Here is a 20,376-nt window from a genome sequence, read left to right on the forward strand (position 1 = left end):
TGCGTTCCCATATCTACAGAAATATATAGCATTTTTTAGAAATAGCTCTACTAACATTTTGCAAAAACAATTTAACGGAACATAAACGCTTTCCAAAGACATTCGTTAATGTATCAGAGGGGTTAGAAATCAATAGGCAAGCTATTAGGGTGCAACATCCCGGCAGACATACATTTGAGACAAGCAGAGGAAGTTTGATTTTTTCAACGGAAAAATTATTTTGTAGACACTGAATTTTCTCCCACATAACCACAAATGTTCAAAGTATGTATCTACAAAATCAAAAAAAAAAAAAAAAAAAAAATTTTTTTTTGAAATTTATAAAAATATTTTTAGTTTTCTACCTTTCCTTCTATCCTAAAGAAATTGTCACAAAAAAAACCCTTCTTTTATGCTGTTACAGGGGCGTCACCTCTTAACGAGGAATATGAAAAGAAACGACCAAGAAAATTGTATTCGTCATTAGAAGAATCTTCTATACATATATATATATATATATATATATATGTGCGCACTATCTCTAAAGCTTCCTTATGATTAGTGGAACTGATTTAACAGATGAAGAAATCAACAACCAAGCCGTTGATTGTGCGTATATTAAAGAATGGAAATGATTTTGTTTCGCTAGAGGAACTCCTAAATTGACTGAAGGCAACTATATAAAATACGATTGCAAGATAAAATCTTTTCGCTCAAAAGCAATTACGAAAATCTACGACTAGCTGATGCTATCGCCTTCAATTAGAAATAAGAAAAAGGGATGAACAGTTTATTAGAAATATTTATAATTCGTTGTTAGGCCATTAAGGCATATTGCCACCGCCTCCAGGTCATAAACCTTCTAAATTGAAAAAGATATTTTGAAATATTAGAAATAATTGGACAGACTTGAACGTTACCTCCTTCCCACCTACAATATTAGACAATCTGGCAACTCTTTAGAAAGGGTCCACGTGTCCACTGCCAACTACCACAGATTCGAAATTCACCTTCCGGACAGCGGCCAAGTTCCGCTTGAATTTTTAGAGACTTTTTAATAGAAGATACAACCGACCGATATAAACTTACACAAGAGAAGAATTTATTCATTTTTGCATTAAAAATATTTGAGAAAATAAAATAATTGCCATTCAATCTATACATTGAAATAACACGAAACACATTTTGATAAATAACATTAATTAAAGAAAAGTGCGATAGTTTTCCTTCATATATTTGTTATTTACATTGAATTCATGTGCGTGTGCGAACAGGGTACACATTTTTTTAAATTCAGAATCAAAATCTAAGTAAAGTGTATTTAAGACCTGAAGAGATTTCATTAGGTAGTTGCTTAATGAAGAAAGCAAAGTGGAAGCGTACAAGTAAATACTCATACCTGTGTGAACGCACAGTAAATGTGCGATTTTGCCATAGTGTGGTATACAAATTATTTCATCAATCAGTAAATTACTTTTCGCAATTTACCAGCTATTTTTCTTTCATTTCTCTAAAATCCATTATTATATACGCCATCGAGAGTCAGAGGCACACTAAACTCGTTTTTCCGTTCGTAATTCCTAGAGATCCTATAGAAATTATTGACACATATATGCTCTTTACCGTTGGGATATACTGAGACGACTTAGTCATCTTCCTAATTATCAATGCGTCTGGTTCGTTAACCAATAGCGCGTCTGTCTGGCCGTCTGGTCATTTATCCCCCACTCGGTCCGACTAAGCGCAGGGGCCTTCATTAGCCCGATTATCGCCTCTCTGGCCGATTTCACGTTCATTCAATCTCCGCAGCATCTATCCCGATATCTCGCTTTAATTTTGTTCGTCTGTCATTTGCAGCTTTGTCTGTTTGCCCTTTGTGGATAGTCGTCGTAGGTGTGATTTGCACACAAATTACATCTGAAGAGGTCAAAAAGGACGTTAAACTTTAAATAGTTGAAATCAACAGATTTCTCTCTACAGCAACACATCGGCAGCAAATAGCCTTTGATTGCAAATTGGTCTCTAGATAAGTCCGTGATTGCTTTTAAAGTGACCGAAGATTTTGCTTTGTTTATTATTTTATTATTAGAATTTTTCTACTGCAGCTGTGACATTGACAAACAGCTGCTGTAATGTATACCACTGTTTAATCGGTTATGCTTATGTGCACACCTTTTCTTGCAGCGAGGTCGCTTGCTGGGCGCATCTATCCACTTTTTCGTCTGGTCGCACGTCTATACCCCAATTAGCTTAGGTTGTAGTTGAGAGTCATATTTTTATGGCAGTTGCGCCGAATACTTATACCCTATGCTTGGTAAAATTTAATCTTCTCAGTCTTAACATATTTCTTAAAATAGCTAAGCAACTGAAACTAATTTGAAAATAAATAAAAAAACTTCGAAATACTGCTTGCTTTTGATCTGTAATAAGCAAACGTTTACTAAAGAAATTTCAAAATGATGATGAAAATGAAAACAATCAAAATCAATTGATCGGCGAATAAAGAAAAGGAGAAAAAATAGCTTAAGAGGAGCAGAGACTATCCTTAAGTTACTTGGGCAAAAGAGAATCTACAATTCATTGGCCAAAACTTATTTCTCACTTTTTTTTTTTTTTTTAAATAATCTCTTTCAGATATTAAGTGCTATAGCCCCCCGATAATGCTAAATGAGTTTTACAAATATATTAAATAGAAATTAAATTTTTATTTCTCCAAAGTAGACTAACATGTAATAAATAATAAGAAAAAAAAAAAAAGAAAAAAAGAAGAGCAGTTAATACATTAACTTACCTTTCTAGTTCTTATCATTTTGGCCAAATCGACAGCTGGTATTTCCAACAGGTGCGATTTAATGGGTGGCAGTTTTTTGCGGCTCACTTTGATGTTGGTGAAGCGGCTATAGGGTACAACGAACCAACTGAACACGATCATGGCCGTACGCAGAAAGCGCCGCATTATGTACCCCGTTATTCTGGAACAAAGTAGGACCGCAATTTTGACGAGTTTTCTCAGTATAACGTATAACAACAATGAAATACTAAAACTATATTATAAAATGATGAATGTTGCGAACAAACATACGCTCGCATATGCTATTATATATTTTATTGATTTATTTATATTTTTATTTATTTATTTATTTATTTATTTATATTTATATATTGTTTTTTTTTTTTTTTTTTGTTTTATTTAACTGCAACAAGTTGTTTGAATGAATAATGAGCAACGGATTTGTTATGGCTCGTTTTTCATGTAAAACTGGGTCACAAATTATTGCATTTTACTTTTGTTTTATGTTTTTTTTGTTTTTTTTTTTTTTTTTAATTTTTTTGCTTTTGACGCTTAACGCTTTTCGCGGGTTTCCTTTGTTTAACAATGTTTCCTCTTTGGATTATAAGTTTGGAGTTTGCGCACGCGCGCCTGTATAAGAGTGTATGTGTTTGTGTTAATGGCTGTATGGGTGTGTGTGTGTGCCTGTTGTGTGTGGTTATTTCTGACAAGAAGTCAAATAATAATAGTGCAACACTCAATTGGTCAGTCAACCGAGAACGACTCTCACACACAGCAGCAGCAGCAGCAGCAGTAGCAGCAGCAGCACAGAAAACACTGAGTGCTTGCTACCTATTACTTCAATGACGAAGATGTTGTTTATACTGACGTTGGCTATATTAGCAGAACGCTTGTATCTAATAACTATGTACACATTTGTTTGTGTGCATATAACCAAGGATTGTGCAATACGGCATAGCCAACTGTTGGCTACAGCTACAGCTGCAATATGACTTTTTTCCTTTTTTTTTTTTTTTTTTCTTAAGTATAGATCTATAAGAGTTGTATGAGCAAAGCTTTCGACCACATTAGAATTGATAGACGTATGCACAAGTAAATGTACACGCGAAAAGATATATACACATGTACATAGGTGAAGTATGTTAAGTTGGAGGTTGATTGCACAATATGCGTACAGTGTGACAAACGGTCGAACAAACGTCATAAACACGCAGGAACTAGTAGTTAAATGCACGGCACACGAACATGCGATTAAATAACGCAGCAAATAAACAGTCCGCCAACTGATTGTTCAGATTTTAAGTTTTACTTTAACATAGTCAAACAGAGCCTTATGCTCTTTATGTTTATTTGTTGGTTTTTTATGATGCTTTTGGCAAAAAAAAAAAAATTGTGCTTTACTAGGCGATCGCAAGTGAGTCCGCAAGAAGCAAGTTGTACTTGCCTTAAAATGTCTTTACTTGAAGTAAATATGCTTCGTTGTAGTTTAAGGTTTTTTTTTTTTTTTTGAGTTTTCGATCACGAAAAAGAAATAAAAAATAAAAATTATGTAGGTTTTTAGCTTTTTACCGAAAAAAAGCTTTTACAATTTTTTTTTTTTTTTTTTTTTTATGTATATTTATTTAGGTTTCTTATTTCTATTAAGCTATTAGCTCTTCTTTCTTTTTTTTCGTTTAGATTCCGTAATTTCTTCGCTAACAACAAGTGTTGCTTGTAAGTGTAGCAGAATTTTATCTTTAATATTTTTCAAATTCACTTGCTTTCATTTCAGACATGTATATATATATATACATATATACATATATGTCTACAATTATATTTCACTTCACTTAGACAACACATTAGTTTGCCTGCTATTCTTCGCTAGACGCGCTTGGAAAACATGAACGCACCACACGAACCTCCGTTAAGTAAATAATTTCTTCGAGCAAAACCACATAGTCATTTAAACAAATAAACTACGACGCTCTCTGTTAAAACAATACTTCTTGTGTTTTGTTATTCTCTCTACCAGAACTGAGCAAAGCTTAAATAAAACTTAAATGTTTTCAATATAAATAAGAAATACAACAACAACAAACCGGTTTCTTTCAAACTGTGAGCAATTGAAACAGAAACAAATAACACAACAATCGATCGAACCTAATCAAACATTTACATTTGATTAAATCTTTTGTAAAAACAGAGTTGCCAAATGTCTCCCCTTAAATAATCGCTAATTGCATAAAGAGTTTTAATTACAACTTCTTAATATACCCTCGATCATGGACACAGATGCAGATTATTTGGTAAAGATTATAATTAAACATATAACGTAATGGAAGAAACGTCTCTAACGAATATAGTTAGCTGCACTTAATGAATACAAAAGGTTTGCATAAAGCAAAAATTCAAGGCTTTTAATGGCCCTATCCTGAGCAACGTTACAGAGACACCATAAGCCACAGGGCTTTTTCTTGGCAGGCAATTTCCCACCGAAATTTATCTTAGAGTTTTATTTTGGTCATTTTTCCGCAATACTAGATTCGATACGGGATTACGAAAACTATGAACTATTAATCTATCATATCGCTTATGACTATTACCTCTGGCACAATGCTAAAATACGGCTGTAAATGTAAAATTTATTGATCTTGAGAGATTTGTTAAAGGAATAAATACTTCACTGACTTTATGAAAAAGAATCCATCCTTACATTGTGTAGCCGTAGCCTGGCCTTGGAATCGGCCAGTAATCGCAACACATTTATTCTTCTCACAATTTTTGCAACTTTGCATCGAAATATAGTAAATGGTATAACGGACCATTCCCTCACCGCCGAATATAATTTTCTTACTTGTTCTCTCTTTTTCTTCATTGCTTAGCTTAATGTTGTTTAGTTAACTCTCTTTCAATTACAGCACTTGTTAACTGATGCAAATTATATCATTAAACTTTATTGAGTGTATGAAAGAATCCCCAAATTATATATCAGATAATCAATAACCGTCAAAGTTCGCTTCAATAATCGCTCTATAGAAATATTGCATCACTGATTGCTTAATCGATCGTAAATCAAAAATATGATGCGTCAATTGCGCTTTACAGGTTAAACAAACTCAAAGAAACGCTAAAGGAAATTTCAATTGAAATGCAATGAAAAAGAAAAGCCAGGAGCCGAATTTCTCTTTTTCCTGCTATGAAGCCTAACACTTTCTTTGAGTTTCTTGTAATTCACTTTATTATATATTTGTCAGAGCATGCTGACATGAGCTATGTAAAGACGAGTGCTCTACGAAGAACTCATGTTTTAATTCAAAGTGATTTCAAAGAAAATACCCTACACCACTTCGCCTAATACAATTATTCACTAATTTTAGTAATAATACGCACATAATTTTCATGCGAAGGCACTCTTTTCATGAGAGCCTGCATATTGGAGGATAACCGAAACATAACGTGACGCGATCCACATTTCTCAAACTTAGTTTACTTTCCAAAAATTTTTCAGTTTCCGTGATGAAAAAGTAGACATAAGATTTCCCCTCCACAAAGCGGCTTGCTTTTTATAACAAGGGTCTAAAAAATGTACCTTTCTATGTAAAATTGTTAAATTGCCACCATGGACGAATATTCATCATAAAATATTAAAAATTGCAACTTTTTCTGGATGGAATTATCCATGAGAAATCTTATATGGAATAGGGCCCAAAAAATAGATCCATGCGGTTCAAACTTGGGTCACTTATCTTTTATGTCAAATTACTGCCATGAGCAAATTTTCATCATAAGACGCTAGCAGCATTAGGCCTTTTAGACATATAAAGATTTGTCTTTTCTGAAAATCGTTATATGGAATGATCTCAAAAATAGGCATAATTCAAATTCGCTAAGATTGATTTGTTCGTCAATTCGCTATTATGAACGAAATTACAATGTGCAATATTGAAATTATACCTTTTTACCATAGATGGATTCAGTTTTCGTAGGAACGATTATATGAGAGGAGGTTCCATATGATGACTTTTTAAAATAGGGCTTTATATGGGAAGTGGTCAAAAAGGTGAACCGATCCGGACAATTATCAGTTGTGAACATCTTTCGGCCGAAGCATGTCAGTGTACCAAACTTCATTAAAATATCTCAAAAATTGCGACCTGTAGATTGAATAGAAAAATACATGGACAGACATCAGACGGACGCTTGGCCAGATGAACAGACAAGCGTAGGTAAAAGAAACGGTGGGTTTGTGTTATGTTCTCCTGGGTATTACCTACATCCGCACAAACTTAATGCACCTTAAGGGGTATAGGGTATAAGAACACATCTCTCCGCCTAACTTTCAAGTCCCTATTTACCGCTAAATCGAAAATATGATCAATTAACGAATGGAAATATGTTTTGTTAAAAAAGTAAGAAATTTATAAATATTAACTACATTGCTTTTGTGTTACTGAGCGTGAGCGAGCGTATTAGTTGATTATTTGAGTGCAAATACGTACAGCAAATACGCTCTTAACAACTGTTACGTTCCTTAAGGGTTATTGAAATCATGTTTACTAAAATTTTTCCATTCTTAAAAACTAAACAACATATAAACGGACTTATAATATACAAGTTACTAGTGTAGCAAGTTAATTGGCTAAAAAAAATATTCATACGTTTTTTTACAGAAAAAATTCCATTTTTCCAAGAACACAGGTCATCAAATGATTCATTCATTTATGATTGCTGTACGTATTTAAATAAGTGGTATGTTTACGGTATGTTTAGTGGAATGATTACATTTAAAGGAAAACAAGTTTAAGGTCATTATTTGATTTTAAACATTCATCAAAACTATCTAAGTAAAATTGAATAGAGATCATGGCAAAGAGCAGAATATGGTTTTTCTTATAAATAGCAGTTAATAATATTTTAGTTAAAGTCTAGATCTGATTTTAACGCTTTACGGTTTTTTTTTTTTTTTCTAATTCCATCGCAGGAAATTTTTCCTTCTTTATTAATTGACATCATTGAATCCTTCAAAACCTTTAAAACTATCACAATGAGTTTTTCAGTTCCGTTGCAAGTCATACAACTACGAAATAACAGGTTCTATTCCAGTAGTCACCTATCTTAGTCCATTCCCCTATCAAAGAGCAATGAGTTTTAACTTTCCCACTGCCGCGAAATTTAAAAGGAAACACATAGGATGAAACAACATAACTGTATCTTCTTAGTTGATGATAAGAAATCAATTTTGAAAATGGATCTAACTTACCCATAAGAGCTCAATAATTGTAACTTGTAAGTCTATATATAAGTTTAATGTTTACTTAAATTTAATATATGATATAAAGAGTGAGAAGTAAATTCAAATCTAACAAGCAAAGACTCCTATAACAGAGTCCTTTAACAGAGTTCTGTAAAAACCGTAATAGAGCCTGTTAAACATTGCAAATTAAGATATAGATGAATTTGGAAACCGACTCCGTTCATATGAAAAAGCCTGAATTATTTTCGTGACCATCTCACGAATCTATACGGAAATACTTTTCAAACAAACCCTACTAATCCAAATACAGCTTACACGAGTTATTTTCAAAAATTTTTTAAAGTTTAGTATGTTAACGAAAAATGGATAATGAAAAGCCTGCAAATTTGAGACTATAGCGCGACCAAACTAGAAATTGTCGCGTAAATCTGTATAAAAAGTCGAACGAATTGAAATTGGGATTTTAGGAATTATTTTCGCCATTTTTTTTTTTTTTTTGGTACGGTTTAGCGGAATTCGAATTCGTTTGGTTTGCAAGGGATTTTTATACCGATTCAGGTGATGTGAGATAAATATACGCGAAAATTTCTGGTTCGGACGCGCTAGAGTCTCAAATTCGAGTGTTTTTCCATACGCGTTGCTTACTAACATACGACATACAAATGTCCAAACATTGTTAAAGACAGCTCCTGAAAGGAAAGTTTGAATTCGTTGAGCTTATTTGAAAGGTATTTTCATATGGATTCATGACCTGTTCACAAAAATATTTTAGGTTTTTTCATATCTTCATTCCAAGTATGGTAGCATTTTAGAAATGTGCTCAATGTGAAGGTTATTTAAGCCTGAAACATGTTTTACCTGGCAGTCGAAAAGTTAATTATTTTTTGCAGTGAAAAAAGGAAAGAGTGTAATGTGTCGTTCAGATTGGCTGAGAAAACTTTTGCGTGCTCCATCTTACATAAGAATATATGAATGATGTTAGGAAGTTGAAGCCTCTAAACAATTTTTGTTTTCAAATTTTGACAAAAAATGCATATGAGTCAGTCATAAGGCAGCCACTTCAAGGAAAAGTAAGAAAAGACAAATCGGACTAATTCTTAGGGGAAAGATGAGCTGTTAATGGGATGATAATTTAAGTACGTAAAAGATTATATTTTTGGACAGTTTACGATAAAATACATACAAACTTATGTTTGCAGATCATCTCGTATAAGCAGCAGCAAACAAAAAGGGAAAGGAAAAGGAAGCTTCAGAGCCCCCATTCCTTTTTCTATTCTTGATCAGCATCAAATTATGAATCGATTTAAGCATGTCAATCTCTCCGGGTATCTGTTGGTATAATGTGTGTGGTAAAGAATCTCCTGACCGCAAACTTGAAGCTATCACCTTCAAATGCGGCAAAAACTTTGGAAGCTTTTGCAAGCAGGTTGGCATTGAAACGGAAACGAAACTATGGAAGGACACACCTACAATACTACATCTCTGTTTTTCAAAACAATGAAAAAATTGGATTTTCGCATATTACTCATGAACTACAACAAACAAATCCACAAAAACATCAACGTATAATCTATATGCGATGCTGTGGTACTTCTACAAAATGAGTTGCTATTTTAACTTTTCAGTCCTCAAGGGAGTCGCCGTATGACTCGCGCACAAAAAGTAGAAAATTGGACATGGAAAAATGTAGCGAAGTATATTGTTTATAATGATCGAGCATAAATAAAGCCGTAAAGTACTGTAAAATAAGATGAAAGCCAAATATCATCTAAAAATTTATTAAAAAATCGAGATCGAGCCAAAAAAACAATAAAAACAGTTCGTGAAACAATGACAAAGGCATTCCTTTGAAGAGTTATGGTCTACTTATGCTTGCCGTAACTCATCTTTCACCCAAACAACAATTTCATTTAAATATTCCCGATACTTTTTATTCGGAGAGTAAACTGTTACAATGTATCTAAATTAAAAATAAACCGCAATGTAAGATCACACAATGGCTGTTGACCTATGAATTTTCTTGGAAAACGCTCGTATACAGATATAAATTTTAATGATTTTGCAAAAAAAAAAATATTTACTTCTGCATAATAGCTTGGAATCTTTTAATTATCAGTTATATGATTTAACGCAATGACAAAAGAATTCACAATGACCTTGACACCTGTGTGCACGTCTATACCTAGATATATTACGTCAATAGCGTTGTCAGTTACTTACCGGTTCTAATTTTATAGCGACTCATTAGCTTTTACAGGGATTTATTATTAACAAATAATGAGATAATGCATTTTTACAATTGGAAACATTTTATAACTGTACGTGTTAGAAAAACAAAAACAAAGAAAAAAAAAACAGGCACGAAGACTCTGGAGTCAACTTGCGTTTACAATTCCGTTAGCCTTCTGGTGAATACGCGGAAATAGTCGACACTTGTTTAAAATGCAAAATTTTTGTTGTATCTATGCGAACGGTTACGCTACAAGTATTTAAGGACTAATTTAAAGATCATCTACTGTTACCCTAAGAGTTGAGATGCCTACATAATTCAATGCATGGATCTGAACTTTTGCTTTCTAAGTATTTTGCTTACCACTAAAAATATTATTCCGTGTGATAGCGAGATTCCACTTCTGCAAGCCTTTAAGTCTTACAAAGGGGATGTTTTCAAAAGCTTTTAAAGTTCATTGAAACCTTGAACCGGATAATTACATACAAAATTTATTTTAGTTTCTCCTTTATTCCCTACTAATAATTTTGTAACCATAACTACAAAATTTGCCCGTTTCATTGCTATGACTAAAGTATATATAGAATGTTTAATAATTTCAAAGTTTAGAACACATATCGATCACACTACCGACAGCAGAAATATATCGGTGTTAACAAAATTTCGTTCTTTACGCGAACTCACCGAGCACATCTGAGAAATAGGTAAAAATTTGGTACAGGAAAACACCTAGAATGTGTTCGATGCTTATGCAAGAGAATAAAACAAAAAAAAAGGAACATTGGAAAATCATGTTAATGAACGTTACATCTGTGTTAAATACTGTAGGAAAACCGCTTGCTGCTTCTAAGCTTCGTCGTGGTAACATAGGCAGTTGTTTACCTCCAGGACTACGAACAAACGTACAAAAATGGTTTTAAACTGCTATCATTTAACTACAAGTGCACAAATGATTTACGTCACGACAAATATGCTTAGGATATTTGCTAGCGGACTAGCAATAAGAAAGCTAATGAGATGATGTCTGCCGTGTTCGTTAAGCTTTCCGATAATATTTACATCATTTCCAAACGAATGAAATCAAGCTAGCGCGTCGTTTAGTATGGCTGATTTACACAATCACAACAACAAGACTTTGTATTTAAATTTTCAAAAATGCAAAAGACGCATTCTTTTAAGTGATCATCGTCGAAATCATAACCGCCGGGCATGCCTGTCAGATCAATTGGCTGTGAGACAGAAAATACCTGGCCTGCTGAATCGAAATAAATATGGAGCAAAAAACGTACAGAGACTATATTCTGTACACCCTATGCTTGCTTTAAGTGATTTGCAGTAGAAAAATTGCTGAAAAAATAAATCAAACAGTTCACTCTATGAAGCCATTATTGGAGACGTGGGAAACGTCGATGAAGCATAGAAGCCGGTTATAGTAAATTAAATCAATCGTTGAACATTCTATTAAATATTCAAATTGTATAGCTTACGTTACGCTACGCTATATATAAGGCTGCGCCAATTCTTCCGAATACAGAAATAGAGGCAAATTTATTACATAAAGTAGGAATATACTGAAAGTATATGAAATTTAAAATTTTATTTTTATTATTACCATTATTATTAGTTTTTTGCTTTTAGGTACTTCCAGCCATAAATCGTCGTTGCAAAGTTCAAAATATGAAATGAGGAAGCATATACACAAGTGGCGACGAGTAATAAAGAATATGAATATGTATAAAATGAATTAATTAAAAATATGTAAAATGAAATTTTTAAAAGCGCACGATCCCGAGCAATAGATACTAGCGATATTTATCAATTGTTTTAGCTGAAAGCAAATCCAACGGCGAAAGGAATACGAATGAAAATTCGAAAACGCGTTCTGTTATCAATATTAAATGAGGGTGGACATCCTCAGTGCAATAATTTATTGCCTAGATTAGCAAATTGTCAAATTCAAGAGCTGCCTATTAGTAAAAAAAAAACCAAAGCCAATACCCCCCCAATCCCAAACCCGACGATCGACTGGTCGTACAATTTCTTATACCGGAACAAAACGTTCAAAATGACGTTTACTATTTTAACATAAATTAACTAATTATTAATTAATTAACATCGGCCAAATTAGAAAATGGCGCCTGTATTCACCTACATGACGTGAAAGTACATAAAAATACCTTTCGAAGAGATTCAAAGTTTTCTTTCGAGTCATATTTTTAACAATTTTTTTAAGTTTGGTATGTTAGCAAAAAATGCCTATGGAAAAAGACCTAAATTTGACCCTATAGTCCGTTTGACCTTGGAGTCTCCAATTTGATAGGTTTTCCGACCATAGCACTACCCTCTCAAGTATCTTAATTCTATCACTACTCAACAAAGTTCGATGAAGATCTTAACAGACCTCTGTTTAGAGGATTGGTACCTGCGAACTAAATTCGAATTTGTTTTTACACTCTTTGTCTATCGCACGGCATAGGAGCTTTTTGCTTTGAGACTGAAATGATACGTCTATTGTCGACTTTAAGACCTCAATTATCTACGTAGAAAAGACTATGTTGAAAGATAATACTATCTCCTGAGCATATTTCGCGATTCCAATTTGAGATAATATATATATGCAAACTTTTTAAAAAGAATTTCCAGGAGATATTAAACAACTTCAATAACAATCAATTATCCGCGTGATAAATGGAAACAATAGAAGTTTTCCCGCAGTTATTGAAACTAAGGAATGTAAAGGAAACGACACAGGAGTTAGTACATCTGTGGCAGCGTGGACTTCCGATATTAAATTTCTTTTCTTCATTATTTTTTCTTTTATTTATAGCCGATAACAGATTTAATATTTCAATTGCAACTATTACTATATTATCGTTTGCTACGTATTTTTAAAAAGAATCTATAATTTAATGACCAAACTTAATAAATGGTTGAAAATGGACTGACTTATTTGTAAGTTATTGGTACAATAAGTTTCATATTAATGGAACGGACCATTTTTTAGTTTCATACGTAGAAAAATTGCACGAAATTTACGAATTACAGTCAAAATATGAAATGATATGAAAAGTAATTTCCGCTCCAGGACGAACGTGTACTAGAAAAGAAGGTAATTTTGCAGTAAATGTAGTCTGACTGGCGTAGCGAATAAAGTAGAAGTTTGCAGAAAAGGTGTGGGAAGATGTGAATTATTGTGGAAAATTAGGTGAAATATAGCACGAAATACGGTACGTGACTGAAAAATACTGTATGTGCGGCATTATTCATCGATCCATCTTATAACGTAATTTACTTATTTCCTGTGTTGTAATTTACTTATTTCAATTCATTTCATTACAACATAATTTCATGTTGCAATCATACTCCGGAAGGATTACTTACGAGGCAGTGTAAAATTTGAAATCTCTTTTTCCCTCACATATTTCCAAAGCCAGACAATCTCCACGTGCCGAGCGCTTTTCGACAATGCAACTAATTGTCGCACCCGTAGATAAAATCAAGAGAGATAATATTAAAAACATGGTAAAATTTTTCATGAAGCCTTTTCTGCAATTAGATCCCGTTCTCATAAGAACGTTTCAAGCACATCGCGGTCAACTATTTGCATATTTAACTTAACTGATTACATATTTATGGTTCATTAAAAAGAAAAAAAAAACTGTAATTATTTGTAATTTTTGCCACAGAATTAACCTTGATAAACATAAAGATAATATAAAGTTTTTTCCTCCATCAAGATTTGGGTCTTCACTCACTCACTGTAAACACCTAGCAAACACAACATTCTCGTTTCTGCCTCTAACTTCTTTTTAACTTAATTTGCTCAAAGAGATTTAAATGAGTCTTATTTTTACGTGGTTTAGATGCTCGGATTCAGAGACAACTAAATGAGAAGAGGGTCCAACAAAATTCAAACTAGGCGATTATTGCGGACGTTTGGTGTATCTGTGTGTCTATACCAGTAAACTATTCACTGTCTTTACCCACTATTATTGATAACAGACACGCACAAGTTTCGTAATAATTTCCTAAATAGAATTCTGAACAAAATCTTGAACCATCTCGTTATTTACTTGTCTTTGCTCCTATACGATGCTTACAAGAGATTTATTTGTTTATTTAATATATGACTTAAGGGAAATGCAATTCTTTTAAAGAGCGCACTTTAATTGAGAAAAAGAGAACTTATTTACGTAAAACAGGTAAAAACTTTATGGTCGGGCAAGACTGCCGGTAAATATCTTTCACCACTTCGCCTAATAACAATTCCTCATTTATTTTCGTGATAAAATACAAAAAATTATATTTCGTTTCATTTAGAAGCATTCTTTTCATTGGGCCACATATATGGGATCAGATACTGCGGCTTATTGAAATGCCAATTTATTATCATAGACCAATTTTTATTGCAAATATTAAAAATCGGATCTTTTTACCATAGAGATGGGTATAAACAGAATTGAAGCTGTTTCCCATATAAAGAATTATTTTTTGTAGTCATGTGATGAGGAGGATCAAAAAATTCAGCCCACGTGTCAAGTTTCGTCAAAATATATCGAACATTGTAACCTATTGCGTAAACACACTGATACGCTAGGCGCATCAGAGGGAGAGGCGGAGAGACAAACTTAAGTCAATTCAAAATATACATATGAAACGGATGTCGATATAATGAAAGAGGCGTCTAAAATCCTTACTTTTTTTTAACTGTTACGCCCATTCGCACGGACTTAATACATCCCTGTACTATAAGTGGTGGAAGCGTAGATTGGAATACTTCAAATTAATTATTAAAAAAATTATTTCCCAATAAATCATATTATTGCCCTTAATTATAATTAAGCGCTAATTTTTAAAAAACCTAATATTATTGTAATTCCCGGGCAGACGGACAGGGCTGAATTGTTGCGAAAATTTAAGTTCACTTCAAGAAAAATTCCTCCTAAAATTAATCTTTTTACTTAGGTAGAGACCTTAAAAGCCTTGCATTGCTCTTTTGTGTAAGCAGCCTTCCTTTCCCGTTTAATTCTCTATCGGGTAGAGATTAAATAACGATCGATCAAAGACTGCTACCAAGTACTGCAAAGCCTTTGGCCTCAGTTTATGCGTGCATTTTAATTAATGAACTTGCACAAGCTGTGAAGCGAATGCACGTACGTAGCGCCCAACGATTTACGAAGGCAGGCACTGAAGAAAGGAATATGCACCATTTCGTCGATTTAATGGTGCTGCAGATCGTCGTGCATAAGCTAATCTATGGAATTATCGCAAGATGGTTTGCCCAAGAAAAGTGCGGAGTATTTATTGCAATGGCTTCGTAACGCTGAAGCTAATGCCGATTAAAAAGATCTGGTTTGGTCGTCGATCACATACAACTAAAATGAGTACAGTGTCTTCGTCGCCGTACCGGTCACGTTCACCTGTACCCTATATGTCTTCACCGTGCCATGTTGAAGTATTTAAACAAATCATGCAGATTAGAAATCATTAACAGTTATTTTTAAGAGACATGTCTGAGACTCGTTGTACTGCAAAGTTAGTTCTCTCAATTATTTATAAATAGCAAGAGAATTACTTCCAGTGACAATATGCATACTCTCGCCGTCTCAACGAAAACCATTCAGTATTGTTGGAAATTTTCCACTTCGTAGTTCATGACGGAGACAGTTCAGTTTATCAAAACCGAAGAAAAACAAAATAGAATTTTTTTTTTTTAAGCAAACTATTTGGATATGTGAGATATAGAACAGCTGCTATTTAACCTCTTGGATAATAATGCATATAAGAACATTAATTAGCCGCGAGTTATATGGGAAATCATCGTTTGCATTATTAAGATTGAGAGCCAAAACTTTTGCTACGGGTACCAATGCGTTAAACGTCACGGATTTACATCCACTCTGCGGCATAAGAATATTAGACTTAACGCGGATTGTAGCTGGACCTTATTGTACAATGATTCTGGCCGATATGGGAGCAGAAGTGATTAAAATTGAACGTCCTTATGCCGGAGGCGATGAATCACGTAAATGGGGACCACCTTTTCTTAAGGGAACCGCCGATTCTACATATTTTTTGGCATCTAATCGCAATAAAAAGAGCGCTTGCATTGACTTGAAAAAAGGTAAAAATATTATCTACGATCTGGTGAGAAAATGCGATGTTCTGGTGGAAAATTATGTGCCCGGTAAATTAAATGAAATGGATTTAGGTTACGATCAGTTAAAGGTAATAAATCCTCAATTAATTTACTGTTCTATAACTGGTTATGGATCGCTAGGTCCGTATGCCAAGCGACCTGGCTATGATGTTATAGCGGCTTCGATGGGCGGTTTATTACACATTACCGGGGAACGCGATGGACCACCAAGCAAAGTTGGTGTCGCAGTCACCGATGTAGCTACGGGACTCTACGCTCATGGTGCTATCTTAGCTGCACTGTTACAACGTGCACGTACCAAAAAAGGTCAAAAAATTGACGTTAATTTACTTTCTACTCAAGTCTCGATGTTAATTAATGCGGCGAGCAATTATCTGAACGCGGGACTTGAAGCGGAGCGTTGGGGTACCGCTCACTCAAGTATCGTACCGTATCAAAGTTTTAAAACGGCCAATGGATATCTTACTCTGGGTGCAGGCAGCGATCAACAATTCAAAGAGCTTTGTAATCTACTTAAAATTGAACACATCGCAGAAAATATAAAATTTAAAACTAATAAAGATCGAGTCAAAAATCGCCAAGAACTTGTTCAACAACTAGAGCAAATATTCATTAAAGATACCTCACAAAACTGGATGACTTTATTTGCAAACTCTTCATTTCCGGTTGGTCCTGTTAATAGCCTAAAAGAACTCTTCGAAGATCAGCATATTCAATCTATAGATTTAGTAAAGTGTTTACCTCATCCTACAGCTGGCTCTATCAAAGTTGTCGGTCCGCCAGTGGTATTTAGTGAAGCGAAAAATGACGCTCGAACGGCCCCACCATTACTGGCTCAACATACAGAAGAAATTTTGAGTTCATTATTGGGTTACAATAAGCAAGAAATTTCCGATTTAAAATCGAAAAAAATTATTGAATGATTATGCAGTAAAGTATATATAAATTTAAGGTGTAAAAATAAATATTTTTGTATGAAAATTTTGCAAACAAATTTTAAATATTTATCGAATGAGCTTCAGAAATGAGCAAAAGGATAACTCAAAATAACTTGCGATTGGTAAAAGATATCGATTTTAAATTTTGTTAAAGTATTAATAAAGGCTTAAAATCGACATGCTCACAATTATCGAAAGTAATGACGAATACTGCGAAATTGAAATTCATTTTGTTGATTTCAAGGTCAATGCGTCGCTAACTCTCGTAGGGATTTCTTTTAAATTTTGTTTGAAAAATTCATAAAAATAAACGAATCCATCACTTGGAAATTTACTTACTCGTCAAAACCATAATGGAAGCGTTGTTTAATAAAGTTAAAAATTGAATCCAAGACCTCCACTATTCCCGCAGCAGATATTTTATTTTATGGTAAACGCGTGTCGTGCATTGTGGTATCAAAAAAAAGTTTATGCATTAAAAAGGCTTTCTATTACGAAAAATGCAAAAATCTCATAGAACTTACTGTTTTTGTTACTGTTGTTGTTGTTGTTGTTGTTATTGCAATAACAAAAAGAATATAAAAAAAAGTAACCAAAATGAAAATACTAACACACGTATGCGTATAAATAACGAATTGAATATAAATTTCGTAAAACGATGCGAACTTCTACAACTGCCACAACTTTAGACTGCCACTGAAAATCAACAACTGATTGACTGGTTGGGGCTGGCTGACGTTGCTTAGTTTCGTTGGGTGGTTAGCATTTATGTGGGAAGAACGAACGCACACTGAGAAACAACAACATTCATATGCATGAACACAAACTTAAAAAGAACAAAAAAAAAAAAAAAACAAACAAAAAATAAGTTGTCGGTGGTTTATAGTTTCTAAACAAATAGTCCAATTGAGGTGTCGACTTGAAACGAATCTTGTATAATCTCTACTTGTATGACCTGATATGCGAGTAATGTTTTCATAACTTTATGGTAATGAAGTGAACGCATTTTTAAAAACTGTATCTTGAGAAGCGTTTTTAAATCATTCTAACTACGCTTATATAATTTTTAAGCAATTCATATAAGTTGGGAAATATCTTTCTATACTCGTTAGACTTAGCTATAAAAATAATCCCATAAGATTAACTAACGAAGAACGTGGCCAATTAATATTATCTACGATACATTGATTTCTATTTGCAAAAGTTAACGATTAAGCAGAAAAAAAAAAACTACTTTACGTCTGAGTGGCCAAAGCAAAGGATCTTGACTATGATTATGAGTTCAAATCTCAAGTGCGGTAGAGTTTTTAATAGAGTCGATAGCCTTTGAATGCTAGTGCTTTAAGACTTTAATCTTACAGTTTGTTGTTGTTGGGTAATGATGATAATAATGGTACTACCTTCCAAAACCATACCAAACGCAGAATTTTATGGTTTTACTCTTTGATATTTAACTAAAGGACCTTGAATATAAACAACCGGAGTTTGAAAAATTGAAGTGAGCAATTGAGGCTTCACGCTACCAACGACTATCTAACTTGACATTTTGAGATTAACTTTACTCAGAGACTTGCTTTGAAATTGCAAATTTACCTAAAATTATCTATGTTCAGATGCATCCTAATGCCCCATGTACACTTATGCCTTATATATAATTTCAAAAAGCGAATGATTCTCAGTTAACCAATTATAGAGATACAATACAGTAATATACATATATAGAAAGTGAAATCATTGCCTTAAGTACTTATGCATGGCGTAATATTGCGAACGCTGTAAATGTTCCTAAAATGCAATAAAAATTTTTCCCTTTTTTTTTTTTTTGAGGAATTCTTTTAGAATTATTATAACAAAAATCAAAACTAGCAAAAACATTGTAATCGGACAAGATCGATCATTGGATACCCTAAGTCACTTTGCCTCGCACATTTATTCACTTGTTTCGGTAATGATATATCAAAAATTTCATAATATTGTCCTGCAAGGAAATACTTTCATGAAAGCTCGCTTAGAGGAGGATGTCCAAGGCTTCACACGAGATCCATAATCCAAATTTACCAATCTGAATTTATTTCTCAAAATTTTTCTTATTTTCCAGTTTCTGTAATGAAGAATTAGAAGCTAAACATATAGCTCACATAAGGGCATGATTTCCCTGATAATCCCTATATAAAATGAGGTCTAAAATTTAGACCTATGCGATCCAAATTCGGTATCGTTAATTTTTTTGCTGGATCAATTCCTCTATAAAATATTAAACCTTTTTATGGAGTGGGATCCAAGAAATAGATCCATGTGGTTCTAATTTGGTCCACTTGATTTTAAAGTCTATGTAATAATATGAAAATTTGCATCGTAAAACATTAACGATAAAGCCTTTTTGGCAAACAAGGTCTTACGTTTCCTGAGAATCCTGACAATTTTATGTTGACTCCTGCTGACTCCCTTGTCAGTTTTATTATGAACCAAGTCTCACCATGAAATATTGAAAATTATACCTTTCTTTTGCCTGTCCGAACCAAAGCTTTCGCAACAATTTAGAAAGACAGAGCACTATTACTAAGCGATTTTTGTCGAGAAATTTTGAAAATTGCAACTGTTTTACATATAACAGCTTTTCAAAATAAAGCGTTATATGGAGAGTTGTCGGAAAAGTGGACCGATCCGAACCATTTGCAAAAACATACGTCAGGTCATAGCACGTCAACGTACCAAAGACAAAAATTGCTACCTGTGGGTTGAACACAAAAAAGAAAAGACACACATCACACGAAAATTTAGATTTTAGGTGTGACAAAAGGTGGGCCTTTTTTTCCCTATTCGTGCAATAAGGTAACGCTAAGGAAGAAGTTAAGAAAGAAAAAGAGATAGGGAAGCGGCTATAGTCTTAGTGAGTCTATGGATGGACGCACGCACATAGACTTGGTACTCCCTATTTAACTATTCGCACGGATCCTTAAGCCCTTCTGAATACTATCGTCGTTCGCCCAAACTTAATACACTTTGCACCACAAGTAATCTACATTCTAAATATCTATCGCT

At 33.6% G+C, this 20,376-nt stretch overlaps 2 protein-coding genes across 2 annotated transcripts in view; one reads left to right on the top strand and one right to left on the bottom strand.

Annotated features, from left to right (window-relative positions):
• LOC119641922 (fatty-acid amide hydrolase 2-A) overlaps positions 1-18,024 on the bottom strand; it is a 29,876-nt gene extending 11,852 nt beyond the window's left edge. Inside the window, exons 1-3 of the mRNA XM_038040838.1 lie at positions 17,859-18,024; positions 17,674-17,734; positions 2,771-2,951 (exon numbers count right to left, since the gene is read on the bottom strand). Coding sequence (XP_037896766.1) covers positions 2,771-2,951; positions 17,674-17,734; position 17,859 — 243 coding nt within the window. The 5' untranslated portion in view covers positions 17,860-18,024. The remainder of the gene's footprint in view (positions 1-2,770; positions 2,952-17,673; positions 17,735-17,858) is intronic.
• LOC119641923 (succinate--hydroxymethylglutarate CoA-transferase) lies at positions 15,848-17,343 on the top strand. Its single transcript, XM_038040839.1, has one exon. The coding sequence runs from the start codon at positions 16,012-16,014 to the stop codon at positions 17,317-17,319; it is 1,308 nt and encodes a 435-aa protein (XP_037896767.1). The 5' UTR covers positions 15,848-16,011; the 3' UTR covers positions 17,320-17,343.
• Positions 18,025-20,376: the final 2,352 nt, after the last annotated feature.

The sequence above is a fragment of the Glossina fuscipes genome, unplaced genomic scaffold (genome assembly GCF_014805625.2).
Source record: "Glossina fuscipes isolate IAEA_lab_2018 unplaced genomic scaffold, Yale_Gfus_2 197, whole genome shotgun sequence".
Taxonomy (NCBI): domain Eukaryota; kingdom Metazoa; phylum Arthropoda; class Insecta; order Diptera; family Glossinidae; genus Glossina; species Glossina fuscipes.

Bases quoted from the DNA above. Each gene is read 5' to 3' on its own strand.
- LOC119641923 (XM_038040839.1), top strand. From the start codon at position 16,012: ATGCATATAAGAACATTAATTAGCCGCGAGTTATATGGGAAATCATCG.